The sequence below is a fragment of the Theropithecus gelada genome, chromosome 13 (assembly GCF_003255815.1).
Source record: "Theropithecus gelada isolate Dixy chromosome 13, Tgel_1.0, whole genome shotgun sequence".
In the NCBI taxonomy this organism is placed as follows: Eukaryota; Metazoa; Chordata; class Mammalia; order Primates; family Cercopithecidae; genus Theropithecus; species Theropithecus gelada.
Genome location: NC_037681.1, coordinates 76,066,062 through 76,079,834, shown reverse-complemented (window position 1 = coordinate 76,079,834; position 13,773 = coordinate 76,066,062). Strand labels below are relative to the sequence as shown.

Genomic DNA, 13,773 nt, shown 5'->3' with positions numbered 1-13,773 from the left:
GCCCAAGAGTTCAAAGCAAGGCTGGGCAACATAGTGACACCCTGTCTCTTAAAAAACAAAAGAAGAAGAAAACTGTCCCGAAATACACAGGATTTTATATATAGTAATGAGCTTATTTACTAAAAGATTATATAGTACAGTGAAAAATGGAATCCATTTAATAGGGTATGGTTTCTCTAGCAAAGGGAATATTTTTCTACCATTAAAAATTATGGTTTTGGGCTGGGCACCATGGCTCATGCCTGTAATCCCAGTGCTGTGGGAGGCTGAGGCAGGAAGATTGCTTGAGGCCAGGAGCTCAAGACCACCCTGGACAACAGAGTGAGACCTCATCTCTACAAAAAATTAGCCAGAAGTGGTGGCACATGCCTATAGTCCCAGCTATTCCAGATGCTGAGGCAGGAGAATCACTTGAGTCCAGGAGTTCAGGGTTGCAGTGAGCTGTGATCATGCCACTGCACTCCAGCTTGGGCATCAGAGTGAAATCTTGTCTCTTAAAATATATAAGTATATATATTTTTAATAATATATTTTAAATAATATAAACATTATATTTTATAATATGTATTAATATATAATTGTTTTGAAAAATGTAAGGGCATGAGGAGATTAGAACAATAAATTGTTTTATACAGTGAACATTTACTTTATTATTAAAGAACAGAGGGTAGAAAAGTAGAGATAGTAGTGGAGGCTTATTTTAAGGAGCTTGATTGTGAAGGAGAGAGAGAAAATGGAGATTAGAAGTAAAGCAATTCTAAGAGAAAAACTAATAGAAGAAATTCGAGGATGTTTATAGGCTGAAACCAATAAAGAAGTAAAGATTTTAGTATCTTACGGCAATTGGAAGTAATAATTTCCTTTCAGCCACTGTAAATGTTGAAAATAGTTGGAGACCCTTATAAGTCTCAGACACAGGTAGAACTGCCTTGCATAAAAATTCTTAGCTTAGGCCGGGCGCAGTGGCGCATGCCTGTAATCCCAGCACTTTGGGAGTCCACGGCAGGTAGCACCTGAGGTCAGGAGTTCGAGACCAGCCTGAGTAACATGGTGAAACCCCGTCTCTACTAAAAATAAAAAAAATTAGCCTGCATAGTGGCGGGCGCCTGTAATCCCAGCTACTGAGGCAGGAGAATTGCTGGAACCTGGGAGGCAGAGGTTGCAGTGAGTCAAGTTCCTGCCATTGCACTCCAGCCTGGGCGACAGAGCAAGACTCTGTCTCAAAAAAAATTCTTAGCTTGACTGTCTGTAACTGCAGAGAGTGAGGAAGAGAGAAAGAAGAGTGGAAATGGAAGGGGTGGAGGGCAGGAAAGATGAAAAGAGAGGAAGAGAAAAACTGTATTACATACTATGAGAACATCAGCCATTGAGGTTAGCCTTTGGAAAAAGGGAAGAGGTTTGATTAATGGCATCTAATTGTATAAATTCCTAATACCTATATTTTTTTCTCTTCTAGATTAGGGTTATGGCTAATACTATGTTCAACTAGTTATTTAGTAGTGATAATACATTTATATTAATGCAGATGATGATCACAGTTTTCAAAAATAATATGCTTAATGAATGTATTTTTGCATTTAAGGGAGGAAAAGACTGAACAGTTGTTGGATTGTAAACAAGAACTTGAGCAAATGGAAATAGAACTCAAAAGGCTGCAACAAGAGGTTGGTACCTGGAATATCTATTATTTAGGACCACCAAGTAATTGGAAATTGATTTTCTTCCTTGTAATTTATAACCTTTCCTTCAATGCTTATATAAATAAATGAGGTTACTGAGGCTTCCAGAGATTGGATGATTTTTTCAGAGTCTCTCTCTTCAAAAATGCCAGAGCCAAACTTTCTTCCATGTTAATGCTGTTCAAACTCTGCTAAGATTCAGAAGAGCTACTTAGGACTGGGGTAGTTCCAGATTTTTCTTTTTGATGTGTTTGGCTTCTGTGGCCTTGGAAGCTAGAACACCTCTACTGTAAACTATGCTCTTTATGTGTATCTCTCTGTGTCTCTGCTGCCTGATAGTGCTTTATATGAATTTATATATGACAGAATGCTTTTTGATTTTTTTCACTCTTTTCCTATTAAATGAGATTTAAAAAATTTTAAAAGTATCTTTATTTTACAGCAGCTTCTTCTTTTTTCACCTTAAACCAAGAGTAATTAATAGCTCACTTTTACAGTCACTCTAATGTTTCATTTTTATTTGAGATTAGTGTGTGAGCTCTTTAATCCATAAGTGCTAAGGATTAGGATAAGGCTGGATAGTTGTTTTTTTCCCTTAACTTCCCCATACCTGCCATTTTAGATGCAGGGAATACTGTAATTGCCGGATCACAAACTGGGACCTTCATAGATAAATGAGACTGGTCTTCATAGTCTTTATTTCTAGACATGCTGTGGCTGCTTTTCTACTTGTTGGCAGCAGGGTTTTTTTTGTTTTTTGTTTTTTTAATGTATGTTGGTTCTCTCTAAAGCAGTAGTTTTCAGTCTTTTTGGTCTCAAGCCTCCTCACCACTCTTAAAAATTAATGAGGATTGGTTGAATATGGATTATATCTATTGGTATTTATCATATTAAAAACTAAAACTATGAATTTTTAAAAACTTAAGTCTGGGCAAGTGCAGTGGCACACGCCTGTAATCCCAGCACTTTGGGAGGCTGAGGCAGGTGGATCAAGAGGTCAGGAGTTCAAGACCAGCCTGGCCAACATAGTGAAACCCTGTCTCTACTAAAAATACAAAAAATTAGCCGGGCGTGTTTGTGGGCACCTGTGATCCCAGCTACTCAGTAGACTGCGGCAGGAGAATTGCTTGAACCCAGGAGGTGGAGGTTGCAGTGAGCCAAGATTGCGCCATTGCACTCCAGCCCAGGCAACAGTGCGAGACTCCGTCTCAGAAAAAAAAAAAAAATTAAGTCACTTGGGTTGGGTGCAGTGGCTCATGCCCATAATTGTAGCACTTTGGGAGGCCAAGGCAGGTAGGTTGCTTGAGCCCAGGAGTTAAAGACCAGCCAGGGCAACATGACAAAACCTCATTGCTGCAAAAAAAAATGAAAAAATTAGCTGCACGTAGTTGGGCACACGCTTGTAGTCCTAGCTACTTGGGAGACTGAGGTGGGAAGATCACTTGAGCCTGGGAGGTCGAGGCTGCAGTGAGCTGTGAATGTGCCAGTGATCAGCCTGGGTAACAGAGTGAGACGCTGTCTCAAGAAAAAAAAAAAAAAAATCATTAAAAAAATACCCCATTTCATGTTAGACTCCATCTCTAAAATAAACAAATAGACTGGGCGTGGTGGCTCATACCTGTAATCCCAGCACTTTGGAAGGCCAAGGCAGGCAGATCACTTGAGGCCAGGAATTCAAGACCAGCCTGGGCAACATGGCAAAACCCTGTCTCTACTGAAAATACAAAAATTAAGTGAGTGTGGTGGTGCACACCTATAATCCCAGCTACTTGGGAGACAGGCACAAGAATCTCTTGAACCTGGGAGGTGGAGGTTGCAGTGAGTTGAGATGGTGTCACTGCTGCACTCCAGCCTGGGTGACAGAGTGAGACTCTGTCTCAAAAAAAAAAAAAAAAAAAAGGTAGATGAATACATAGGTATTTTAATGAAATAACCATTATTTTCCAAAACAAAGAATAATGAAAAGAATGATACTATTTTACATTTTTGCAGATCTCTTTAATACCTTGCTTAATAGATGACTACTACTAGATTCTCATAGCTGTTTCTGCATTTAGTCTGTTAAGATGTCACACACCATGTAGCCTCTGGAAAACTTTACTGTGCCCTCATGAGAGAATGAAAGTGAAAAAGACAAATAATGTTTTAGTGTTATTATGAAAATAGTTTTGACCTTCTGAACTCCCTGAAAAGGTTTCAGGGCCCACAGAAGACCCTGGATTATACTTTAAGAACTACTATCCTAAAAGATTACAATAAGGCTTTTAAAAGATTGGATTTTAATATTTGTCTCAAATGATATTAATATATGCACTAATGATTTTACTTGGAAGCTTTAAAAAAATGTCAGCAAGATTTTGGTATGTCACAACATATCTATAGAAACTTTACTTCTATACAGTAATTAATGATTTATTTTAGTAATATTGTTTGCCTTTTCTGTATTTTTACCATCTTTTTTTTTTAATTAACTTTTTCACCATAAATTAATTGCAAATGGTTGTGTTACATGGATGTTAACTTATTTTAAAATATCCTGAATATTGTTTACATTCCTGACAGAGAACATATTTAAAAAATATGAGCATAAATGTGTATATATATATATGTTTAAAATACTTCATTTTTTTAAAAAAGGCTTTAAAAATTTTTAGTAATGTATCCAAGATAATGAAAAAAAAAGTTTATATCTCCCCATTAAAAAAAAAAATTAGATATAATTTACATACCATAAAATTCACCTTTTTAAAGTATGTAATTCATTGATTTTTAAAGTAAATTTATTAGCCAAGTGCAGTGTCTCACACCTGTAATCCCAGCACTTTGGGAGGCTGAGGTGAGTGGATCACCCGAGGTCAGGAGTTTTGAGACCAGCCTGGCCAACATAACGAAACTCCATCTCTACTAAAAATACAAAAATTAGCCGGGCATGGTGGTGGGAACTTGTAATCCCAGCTACTTGGGAAGCTGAGGGAGAAGAAGCGCTTGAACCTGGGAGACGGAGGTTGCCGTGAGCTGAGATCACACCATTGCACTCCAGCCTGGGCAACAAGAGTGAAACTCTGTCTCAGTGAATAAATAAATGTATCAAATTGTGCAACAAAGAATAACAAGTTGATAACGGAAAATAATAATTAAAATATATTTTTAAATTTTTATTTAGAACATGAATTTGCTTTCGGATGCTCGCTCTGCCAGAATGTACCGAGATGAATTAGATGCACTTCGAGAGAAAGCAATCAGAGTTGATAAGCTTGAAAGTGAAGTCAGCAGATATAAAGAGAGACTACATGATATTGAATTTTATAAGGCAAGAGTTGAGGTATGTTGCATAATTAACCATGATTTTTTTTTCTGTGTTAGAATTTTAACGTATTTAAAATGCAGTTAATAAACATGAGAAACTCTTGAAATGGTGAACAAACAGTAAATACATTTGGGTATGTTTATTTTATGATAGATTAGCATATTGCTTTTAGTTAGACTTCTACAAAAGGGACCTGTGGATATTACTAGTTTTATTGAACTCTTTGGGGCTCTTCTTTTATTCCTTTTCTTAGCATCATATATAGAGCAGACCTTTGAAGTCCTTCTTATAGTCAAAATATTTATTTCTATTAATTTTAAACTTTTTCCCAAAAGTGAAAGCAAAACATATTTCAGATTGCTTCTTAATTGAGATCACTAAATTAAGATTAATGAAGCCTCTATATATGCAAACAAATGAAAAAAATTTTTTCTAACTTGATAGTTACAGTTCAGTGTTACGTGAAGTTGAGTTTGACAAGAATTTGACAAGTCAGGCTGGGCACAGTGGCTCATGTCTGTAATCCCAGCACTTGGGAGGCCAAGGAGGGCAGATCACCTGAGGTCAGGGGTTCGAGACCAGCCTGGCCAACATGTCAAAACCCCGTCTCAACTAAAAATAAAAAAATTAGCCGGGCATGGTGGAACATGCCTGTAAGCCCAGCTACTCAGGAGGCTGAGGCAGGAGAATCGCTTGAACCCAGGAGGTGGAGGTTGCAGTGAGTTGAGATCGCACCACTACACTCCAGCCTGGGTGACAGAGTGAGACTCTGTCTCGAACAAAACAAAAAAAAAGACTTTGACAGGTCTTGTGTCTTTTTCTTCTTTCTCAGCTAATTTCCTCATTATCTGTAAACAGGAGATTTTGGTCAATTTCAGTAGTAGGCTAAGAAGGAGAGAGTATACAAAATCAAGAAATGAAAATGTAAGAGAAAGTGGTTAGAACATTTTAACTTGAAGGTTACCAGTAAGTAGACCCAATAGGACTGTAGAGATAAAGTACATATTAATTATTTGTCAGTTATTTAAAGGCGTGTGTATGCATGACACTGTTAAGGGATTCTCATGAATATCACTGTCTTAGTATACTTTTTCTAGACTTTAGTTTAGAAACCATAGGTATATAACTTAGCAAGATAGAATTATGAACTCTTTTATCTTCAAAACATATGCAGGGACTTTTAAGGATTTCCTCAAGGTGTATTTATGTAAAATATTTATTAATAGAGCCTTGGTTTATGATTTATGCGAGTTCTGATTCAAGTCTTGGTATTTTACTGCAAAAACCTCAAGCCCTTCACTTCCAAGTTATAGCCCAAAGTACAGAGAAATATTTAAATCTATTTCAGTCAATACATTAAGCCTGGATTCCATGGAGAGTTGTATCTTAAATATCTGGAAGACTACTTCTACTTAGTTAATTCCTTATCTTTGTGACTGAGGAAGTTAAATATGCCCCAACAATTTAATGTGAAGTTACAGTAGTATTACATATCTTAAGTACTGAGTGTTTTGTTTGCATTCTGGGGTAAAAAGCCAAGAAAACATTAATTGTATTTCTATTAGTAGGTTTACTCATGCATAGAACTGTTGATAAAGATGGCTTAATGTTTTGTGATAATCTTTATGTTCCATAACTTTAAAAAATTAACAGATATTAACACATTTGTGATAAATGTTTATAGGAGTTAAAAGAAGACAATCAAGTTTTATTAGAAACAAAAACCATGTTGGAAGACCAACTAGAAGGAACTCGTGCTCGTTCTGATAAATTACATGAATTAGAAAAAGAGAACTTACAACTAAAAGCTAAACTTCATGATATGGAAATGGTAAGTTTTAAGAGATAGATCAGTTACATGGCCTCTAAGGAAAACTTTTCAAGATTCAACTGATTTCCTTGTATTGGCAAGGATGGCTAGTGTCCTTGAGGCTTTAACAGAGAAGAGAGCTAAGTAAGTTAGATGCCTCCAACTTTATATAAATATAAAAGTAGTAGAAATTTCTGCTTTTGTTACAGAAGCATGTTACTTACTAATTTTGTCTTCAACCTTTCAATACCACAATAAATAAGCTATTGTGTAAACATGTCTTTAAAAATACAGAAATCTGTTTGCTAAAATTTAGCGTTGGTTCATAATTCTTTTGTTAGATCACCAAAACAGTATGTTGACTATGAAGAAGAATTTTCATTGTGTCCCCAAAGATCAGCTTAAAAGGATGTCAGACACTTAATCAGTATAATTACCAGTGATAATTATAAGTGCCTTCAAAACTGAACAATTTAAGGAACTCATGATTATGACTAAGTTTCTGATAAATAAAAGTTGAGTAATAAAGTTTTTGCTTGAAATTGTACTGTTTCTTAGCCTTTTTTCTCTCCCTAATCCTTGCCAATAAAAAAGGAACGAGATATGGATAGAAAAAAGATTGAAGAATTAATGGAAGAAAATATGACTTTGGAAATGGCACAGAAACAAAGTATGGATGAATCATTACATCTTGGCTGGGAGCTGGAACAGATATCCAGAACTAGTGAACTTTCCGAAGGTATTCTCAATTTTTTAAAAATTTAAATAGATAATTGAATCATGAAGTTGTATTTATGTTTACTTTCAGTTCTTTATTTTCTGCAGTGGGAGATATCTCAGAAGACTACCTGTCTCCATAGATATGATTTCACACAGTAATACATTGTTTGCATTTTCTTGGGTCTGGTCCCTAGCTTTGCATGTCTTACAACTGAATTTTATGAATGCAATAACAGATTTGATTGGTTTCTTATCCACTATTTCATGTTAGTATCCTAAGAGGCTGCAATACCAGTTTATTAATTTATTTTAAGAAATATAGTCATCTAGTAAATAGAATAGAAAAGTCATATTAGTGGTCAGCATGTTCTTTGACTATAGGTAAACCCAAATAGGGAGTCAAAGCATAATGGGCAAATTTTCAGGTGAATATATAGTTAGAATTAGTTAATTTAAGGATCTTCATGACTACTTGTAATATGTATAGTCTCCATTATAAGATTATACCTGCCAACCAGCCCAGCCTGGTTATACCATGGACCTAATGAAAGATTCCCCCAGGTAAATTTTTAACTTTTGGCTCTTTTTTCCTGGGCTTCACATTGACTTGTCCTCTTTCTCAAAGCTGGGCATAATTTTATACAGTTGTTTGGATTATAGCTTTGGATGTGCAATATGAATTTTTGAAATTACAAAAAAATTCACCAGTTAGGTCACATTTATTCAAATTAGACTAGTTTCAAAACTCGTCAGTTTTGCTCAGTGTTAGATTGTTCTACTTGCATTTCTTCAGCAAATACTTACTAAGCACCTATCGTGTGTAAAATACTATACCAGACACCGAGGATGTACTGTTGAGGTAGACATAAACTGTTGAGATTTTATAATCTGGTGCTTACAGAATAATTACCTCTATAGATTATTCCACCTATTGATTACCAATTAGGTTCTTCCTATTTTACACTTGAGAATCGAATACCAAATTCTGGGGCCCCATGTACCGACTATAGAGTAAGTGATGATATTCGATCATTGAACCTGTGTTACTTAAAATATTTGTGAAACTTTAAAAATTATATTCCTTGTGAATTGAGTTACAAAGAAAGCAATTCAGACTTAAATATTTTCTACTAAAGGTAGTTAGAATTACTCTGTTAATTAAGAATTACTACTCTGTTAGTCTAGACTTCTGAGGATTAAATTGTTGGTATTTGTGAGGCCCTTAAATAGTGCCTGGTAAATAGTAAGCATTCAAGTATTAAATATCATTATTATTCTGTCACTGTTGTTTTGTAATTGATCTTAGCTGGGGTTGTAGAACTGAATATTTGCTTTACTGTGGTGTAGTTTTAATTTTTTAAATTATACAAGGGACTTTCTAGAAAATTTACAGAATTTCAGAAAATTTGCTTCAGAACTTTTCTATCTCATTTTCTAACCCATGTGTCTTAGGAAAGTTAAAAGTATCTTAGAAGTTTTTTAAACGCCAGTGTGTTTAATAATCACCTAGTATAAAAGTTTGCAGTAGTTGTGCTTTCAAGTTTCTATGAAATAGGTGGGAATGTAAACTGGTTCGGTCATTCTGGAAAACAGTGTGGAGGTTCCTCAAAAAATTAAAAATAGAACTCTCATAGCATTCAGCAGTTTTGCTCCTGGGTGTATATCTAAAGGATATTAAATCAGTATATCAAAGAGATATCTGTATTCCCATGCTTGTTGCAGCATTATTCACAAATGTCAAGATATGGAATAAATCTGTGTCAATGAAATGATGGATAAAGAAAACGTGTTTTATATACATAATGGAATATTAGTCATAAAAAGAATGAAATTCTGGCCAGGTGCAGTGGCTCACACCTGTAATCCCAGCACTTTGGTAGGCTGAGGTAGATGAATCACGAGGTCAGGAGTTCAAGACCAGCCTGACCAATATGGTGAAACCCCGTCTCTACTAAAAATACAAAAATTAGCCAGGCATGGTGGTGTGCACCTGTAATCCCAGCTACTTGGGAGGCTGAGGCAGGAGAACCTCTTGAATCTGGGAGGCAGAGGTTGCAGTGAGCTGAGATCACCCTATTGCACTCCAGCCTAGGTGACACAGTGAGACTCTGTCCCAGGAAGAAAAAAAGGGGGGGTGCCGGGTGTGGTGGTGGCTCATGGCTGTAATCCCAGCACTTCTGGGAGGCCGAGGCAGGCAGTTCCCGAGGTCAAGAGATCAAGACCATCCTGGCCAACATGGTGAAACCCTGTCTCTACTTAAAATACAAAAAAAAAAAAAAAAAAATTAACTGAGTATGGTGGCGCACGCCTGTAATCCCAGCTACTTGGGAGGCGGAGGCAGGAAAATCACTTGAACCCAAGAGGTGGAGGTTGCAGTGAGCCAAGATTGTGCCACTGCATTCCAGCCTGGCAACAGAGTGAGACTCTGTCTCAAAAAAAAAAAAAAAAATGTTTGGCCGGGCGTGGTGTCTCACGCCTGTAATCCCAGCACTTTGGGAGGCTGAGATGGTAGATCACCTGAGACCAGGAGTTTGAGACCAGCCTGGCCAACGTGGTGAAACCCCATCTCTATTAAAAATACAAAAATTAGCCGAGCGTGCTGGCAGGTTCCTGTAATCCCAGCTACTCGGGAAGCTGAGGAAGGAGAATCTCTTCAACTTGGGAGGTGGGGTTGCAGTGAGCCACTATCACGCCACTGCACTCCAGCCTGGGTGACAGAGCGAGACTCCGTCTCAAAAAAAAAAAAAAAAAAAAAAAATCATTTGCAACAATATGGATGAACTTGAAGGGCATTATGTTAAGTGACATAAGCTAGGTACAGAAAGACAATAGTGCATGATCTCATTTATATGTGGTATCAAAAAAATTCAAACTCATAGAAACAGAGTAAATGGTTGTTAGCAGAGGCTGAGGGGTTGAGGGTATAGGGAAGATGTTAGTCAAAGGACACAAGATTTCACTTAGATGGGAATAATTTCAAGAGATCTATTGTTTATCGTGGTGACTATTTAAAAACACCTAATCCAGGTAGATTAACAGTAATGCTACTCTTGGGGAATATTATATATTTAAACTCTATACTGTGTTTTAATAGATATCTTAAGACAGAATCAGATTTATAAAGGGATAATGAATGGAAGTGGATTAAAGATTTTAAAATAATTTCAGCATGCTCAGAATATTCATTTTGAACTTTTAGCCAAAATAAAACAAGTAGTATTGCATTTTCAAAATTTGTTTAATCCTTCATTAGTTGCTACTTAGAATAATGTATCCTGTAAGTTTATAGTTGAATTTAAATAATCTTTTAATTTAAAAAAAGACTTGGGCAACTAATGGAATGTTAAAAGTCAGTAACTATTCAGTATACCAGCTTTCAGTAAAAGATTAACAACATGATGACTAGAAAAGCTGGAAATAAAAATTGAGGTTTTCCTTACTTAAATATGGAGGTTATTTACTTATCTAATTTTGAAGAGATTTTATACATGGTGGGGGATATGTTGGATGTGCATGTGTTTCTTTGGTTTTTATGAAGAAGAATTTGAAACATACACAAAAGCATACACTGGAAATTCCCTCCAGTGCCTTTATTCATTTCCTTTCTTGAAATAGTAGGTCTCATCTTTCATTTGTAAATCCTAATGTTCTTGTATCAGCAAAATATTTAATGAGTCTGCTTGAACTCCAGTTTCTTCAATCTAAATTTTATGCTTTTTTTCACTGGAATGCTGTGGATGCATTAAAAGTTAAAGATTCATCTCTTGGCTGGGTGCAGCAGCTCATGCCTGTAATCCCAGCACTTTGGGAGGCTAAGGCAGGAGGATTGCTTGAGCTCAGGAGTCCCAGACCAGCCTAAGTAACAGAGACCCAGTCTTTACTAAAAAATAAAAAAATTAGCTGGCTGTACCTGTAGTCCCAGCCGTTTGGGAGACTGAACTGGGAGGATCCCTTCAGACCAGGAGTTTGAGGCTGCAGTGAGCTAGGAACGCATCACTGCACTCCAGCCTGGATGACAGAGAGAGATCCCATCTCTTTAAAAAAAGAAAAAAAGAAAAGGAGAAAAAGATTTACCTCTCTTATCATGTTTATCTTATATAACCTCATTGAATTTTTAATAAAGTTAAGGATCAAATGATGCAATGCATATATACTGAACTTTTTAAATAGTAAAGAGTAAACATAGTAAAAATGGTAAAGAGTAAATACAATGGTGTATTTTTCAATATTATAGCACCACAGAAATCCCTGGGCCATGAGGTGAATGAGTTGACATCAAGTAGATTATTGAAGTTAGAGATGGAAAATCAAAGTTTGACAAAAACTGTAGAAGAGCTTCGGACTACTGTGGATTCTGTAGAAGGCAATGCTTCCAAAATCCTGAAAATTGAAAAAGAAAATCAAAGACTCAGTAAAAAGGTAAATTAAAATGTAATGTTTATTTTAATGTTAAAAAATACTTGTAAAAGTGTAAATAAATGGCACATTTATTTTCCACTTTTTAAATGCACCCTCAATGTTATTTTAACTTGTTATGAAATTTTTCAAATATACACAAATATGGTGTAAATGAATCCTATACTCATTATTCAGCTTCAACAATTAAGAACTTACTAGCTGATCTTGGCCAGGTGCGGTGGCTCACACCTGTAATCCCAGCACTTTGGGAGGCCAAGGCGGACGGATCACCTGAGGTCGGGAGTTTGAGACCAGCCTAGCCAACATGGTGAAACCCTGTCTCCACTAAAAGTACAAAAATTAGCCGGATGTGGTGGTGGGTGCTGGTGATCCCAGCTACTCAGGAAGATGAGGCAGGAGAATCTCTTGAACCTGGGAGGTGGAGGTTGAAGTGAGCCGAGATGCGCCACTGCTCTCCAGTCTGGGCCATAGAGCAAGACTCGGTCTCAAAAAAAAAAAAAAGAGGCAGCAGGGCTAGAGGAGTTATATTTGCCAGTTTCCAAATAATGAATTGGTTCTCTCATATCTTCTTGAGAGAACAGTGAGTGAGTCTGTTGTTTCAGAATCATTATGAACCCATGAATTTAAAAATATTTGTATTGTTTCAATCCACTCCATTTGTTTTTCTTACTGTCTCAACTTAGGCCAGTGGAAGCCTCTTTAAAAGCTGCTTTGGTTCTGAATCCTTATTACATGGCCTTAGCACTCCTTGAGAGCTGTCTGTCTTTCTGCCATGACAAAATATTCTAGGCTTATCTTGAATATTTTCTGTCCCAGATCTGGAGACAGCCATTTCTCTAAAATTAGCCTTTATTCCTTTTAGTGGGAAATAATATTTAGAGACCACAATTTAGGTATTATGAAACTTGAATCTTAATCAGACTCTGGTTGAACAGAGATACTTAGCTGTGGAAGAACAAGTGTTTTGTTTTTGCATATCTTTCTGTGCACATAATTCTACATAAATAGAATCCCATCATAAAAACATGCATGACTAAGAACTGTTTCTAAGAAGTTCCTAAGTGATGCTCATCATGCTGTCCTGGAATCATGCTTTGAGAACCACTGCCTTAGATTATTCAGAGGCTCCTTGGTATTCTTGTAAGATTTTTACTGTTTTAAAATGTTTTTGCATTGTCTTTAATCCATTAACTAAATAATCTTAGTAAGTGTTTGACAATATAGTGTTAAAGTAGGATGGCCATTTAGAATTTAGAACAGTTTTATTTTGGTTGTCGTTAAAATTGGGCCTGTAGAGTACAGTTTCTTTTTGAAATTAGCTTTGAAGTTTGATTTGTAAATTCTTAGTAATTCAAACAATTTTTGATCAATTAATTGTAAAAATGATTTTTTATAAACTGAATGTTTCACTTTAATCCCATTGATACAAAACAACAAATGAGTTTCAATAACTGTCATTCATATATTTCCGTATATGTAATATGAGAACCAGATTAATTATTCATAACTGAAAGCTTCCTGAACTGTAAATTAATGTTGAATTGAGTTATTGGATAAGTTTTTTGACCTGGTGCTTTTCATATTATTATTATTATCATTATTATTGGCAGTAGTAGTATTTTGAGCTAGGGTCTCACTATGCCACCCAGGCTGGAGTGCAGTGGCGCAATCCTAGCTTGCTGCAACCTCCGCTTCTCAGGCTTAAGCAGTCCTCCCACCTCAGCCTCCCAAGTAGCTAGGACTACAGGCACAGGCCACTATGCCTGGCTCAGTTTTTTGTTTTTTGTGGTTTTTTTGTTTGTTTGTTTTTGGTAGAGACATGGTTTCACCATGTTGCC

General features: G+C 36.3%; 1 protein-coding gene across 4 annotated transcripts in view; it reads left to right on the top strand.

Moving 5' to 3' along the window:
- CCDC88A (coiled-coil domain containing 88A) overlaps positions 1 to 13,773 on the top strand; it is a 132,146-nt gene that overhangs the window by 67,091 nt on the left and 51,282 nt on the right. For all 4 annotated transcript variants that reach the window (XM_025353657.1, XM_025353655.1, XM_025353656.1 and 1 more), the window contains exons 9-13: positions 1,583 to 1,664; positions 4,843 to 5,001; positions 6,671 to 6,817; positions 7,391 to 7,535; positions 11,751 to 11,935. In XM_025353657.1, coding sequence (XP_025209442.1) covers positions 1,583 to 1,664; positions 4,843 to 5,001; positions 6,671 to 6,817; positions 7,391 to 7,535; positions 11,751 to 11,935 — 718 coding nt within the window. The remainder of the gene's footprint in view (positions 1 to 1,582; positions 1,665 to 4,842; positions 5,002 to 6,670; positions 6,818 to 7,390; positions 7,536 to 11,750; positions 11,936 to 13,773) is intronic.